Source organism: Cyclopterus lumpus, chromosome 5, assembly GCF_009769545.1.
Source record: "Cyclopterus lumpus isolate fCycLum1 chromosome 5, fCycLum1.pri, whole genome shotgun sequence".
NCBI lineage: Eukaryota > Metazoa > Chordata > Actinopteri > Perciformes > Cyclopteridae > Cyclopterus > Cyclopterus lumpus.
Genome location: NC_046970.1, coordinates 25897723 through 25900222, shown reverse-complemented (window position 1 = coordinate 25900222; position 2500 = coordinate 25897723). Strand labels below are relative to the sequence as shown.

Here is a 2500-nt window from a genome sequence, read left to right as displayed (position 1 = left end):
TGACGATGACGATGATGACGATGATGATGATGATGATGATGATGAGGATGATGATGATGATGGTGACGATGATGACGATGATGATGATGATGATGACGATGATGACGATGATGACGATGATGATGATGATGGTGACAATGATGACGATGATGACGATGATGATGATGATGATGGTGACGATGATGACGATGATGATGATGATGATGTCGAGGAGGAGTATTTTTACCCACAGTGTATTTTGTCATCCTTCTCGAGTCACATCTGAAACACAGCTGATGCTCCTGTATGGTCCCTTTCCTGGTTTCCTCACTTCCTTTCCTTCCTTCCAAAGGTCCCTGCTTCATGTGGACTCACCTGGTGTTCATCAGACTACACCGTTAGTGTTCATGTGGACTCACCTGGTGTTCATCAGACTGCACAGGGTTAAATGCTGTGCTCAAAGGCACATCAGCAGAGCCTTTTGGGCTTTTCATGAACACCCCTTTGGAAAATAAAAGCAAATTCTCAACAGTATTTGTGAAAACAGCTGGTCTCGTGTGCTGGAATGAAGTTGACCCAGTTATTGTGTGTGTGTGTGTGTGTGTGTGTGTGTGTGTGTGTGTGTGTGTGTGTGTGTGTGTGCTGACATGGAAGACAGACTCATCAGGTTTTCTCACGTCAACAGATGTCTCCTCTCTGACCTCACAGCTGGGAACCAACGTGTGAAATGAGAGCTTGTTACCGTGTGAGACACGACGTGAGCGCCGTGTTCCATTTGATGGCTCTCTTGTTGTGTGTGTGTGTGTGTGTGTGTGTGTGTGTGTGTGTTGAAGTGCACCTGTGTCGTTTGTTTGTGTGTGAATGTGCTTCTGTTTGAGTGAACGTTGTAACACGTTGGATTCCCTGGAGACAGTTGTCATGGTGAGGAGAGTCTGGGTACCACACGTCACACCTCGTCTGCGTCTCGAAGAAGTTTGTGTTTAGACTTCTTTGTTTTACAGAGTGTGTGTGTGTGTGTGTGAGGGAGAATGTGAGTGTGTGTGTGTGTGTGTGTGAGGGAGAATGTGAGTGTGTGTGTGTGTGAGGGAGAATGTGAGTGTGTGTGTGTGTGTGTGTGTGAGGGAGAATGTGAGTGTGTGTGTGAAATGTAGATTATTCTATATCGCTCATTTTAAACCATTAAACCACAATCATCAGTGGAGGGGTGCAGGTCTGACTGGGTGCAGGTCTGACTGGGTGCAGGTCTGACTGGGTGCAGGTCTGACATGGTGCAGGTCTGACTGGGTGCAGGTCTGACATGGTGCAGGTCTGACTGGGTGCAGGTCTGACTGGGTGCAGGTCTGACTGGGTGCAGGTCTGACATGGTGCAGGTCTGACTGGGTGCAGGTCTGACAGGGTGCAGGTCTGACTGGGTCCTTGTCTCTTAGTCAAAGTCAGATGAAGGTCAGGTGAAGGTCACATTGGGTCACGTCTCTGACCTTTAGAACCAGAATGTCAACAGATTTAATGCTTCAGTCGTTTCATGTTCAAATGTAACAAAAAGATTCAATTGTGTTTCATTTGGATCATTATGTATCAATCTTCATATGTCATTAATTATGTAATAATAATCAAGGTTACACACACACACACACACACACACACACACACACCTGCGTGTCACTGAGCCGGCTCATGAAGCCATAAAGAGACTAACACACTCTCCAGGTCCAGAACCTCCAGGTCCAGAACCTCCAGGTCCAGAACCTTCGGCGGCGAGGCGTTCAGGGTCTGACTTATGGCTCCGGAAAATAGACAGCTGGAGTTAGTTATTAGAATATTTCTACCCATGAAGAAGAGATGCTCATCGACGGGCAGACAAGAGACAATGTTATTGTTTATTAAACATATCGGTTGGATCCTAAATGAGGAGCCCCCCTGTGGTCCTGGTTCTGGTCTAACCTCGGTCCCTGTCCCGCAGGCTCCTTCTTGGGGGTGAACGCGTCGGGCCGGGCGTCGGGCCAGAAGGCCGAACTCTTCATGCCGAGCCTGAAGGAGAACGACACACACTGCATCGACTTCCTGTACTCGCTGTCCAGCCGGGACGGGGCGAGCCCCGGGACCCTGAACGTCTACATCAAGGTGTGTGTGTGTGTGTGTGTATCCTCTGGGACCCTGAACGTCTACATCAAGGTGTGTGTGTGTGTCCTCTGGGACCCTGAACGTCTACATCAAGGTGTGTGTGTGTCCTCTGGGACCCTGAACGTCTACATCAAGGTGTGTGTGTGTGTGTATCCTCTGGGACCCTGAACGTCTACATCAAGGTGTGTGTGTGTGTCCTCTGGGACCCTGAACGTCTACATCAAGGTGTGTGTGTGTCCTCTGGGACCCTGAACGTCTACATCAAGGTGTGTGTGTGTCCTCTGGGACCCTGAACGTCTACATCAAGGTGTGTGTGTGTGTGTCCTCCGGGACCCTGAACGTCTACATCAAGGTGTGTGTGTGTCCTCCGGGACCCTGAACGTCTACATCAAGGTGTGTG

General features: G+C 49.2%; 1 protein-coding gene across 1 annotated transcript in view; it reads left to right on the top strand.

Annotated features, from left to right (window-relative positions):
• Nucleotides 1–2500, top strand: part of ptprt (protein tyrosine phosphatase receptor type T) — a 197901-nt gene that overhangs the window by 44305 nt on the left and 151096 nt on the right. The window contains exon 3 of the mRNA XM_034533285.1: nt 1940–2100. Within this exon, the coding sequence (XP_034389176.1) occupies nt 1940–2100 (161 nt within the window). The remainder of the gene's footprint in view (nt 1–1939; nt 2101–2500) is intronic.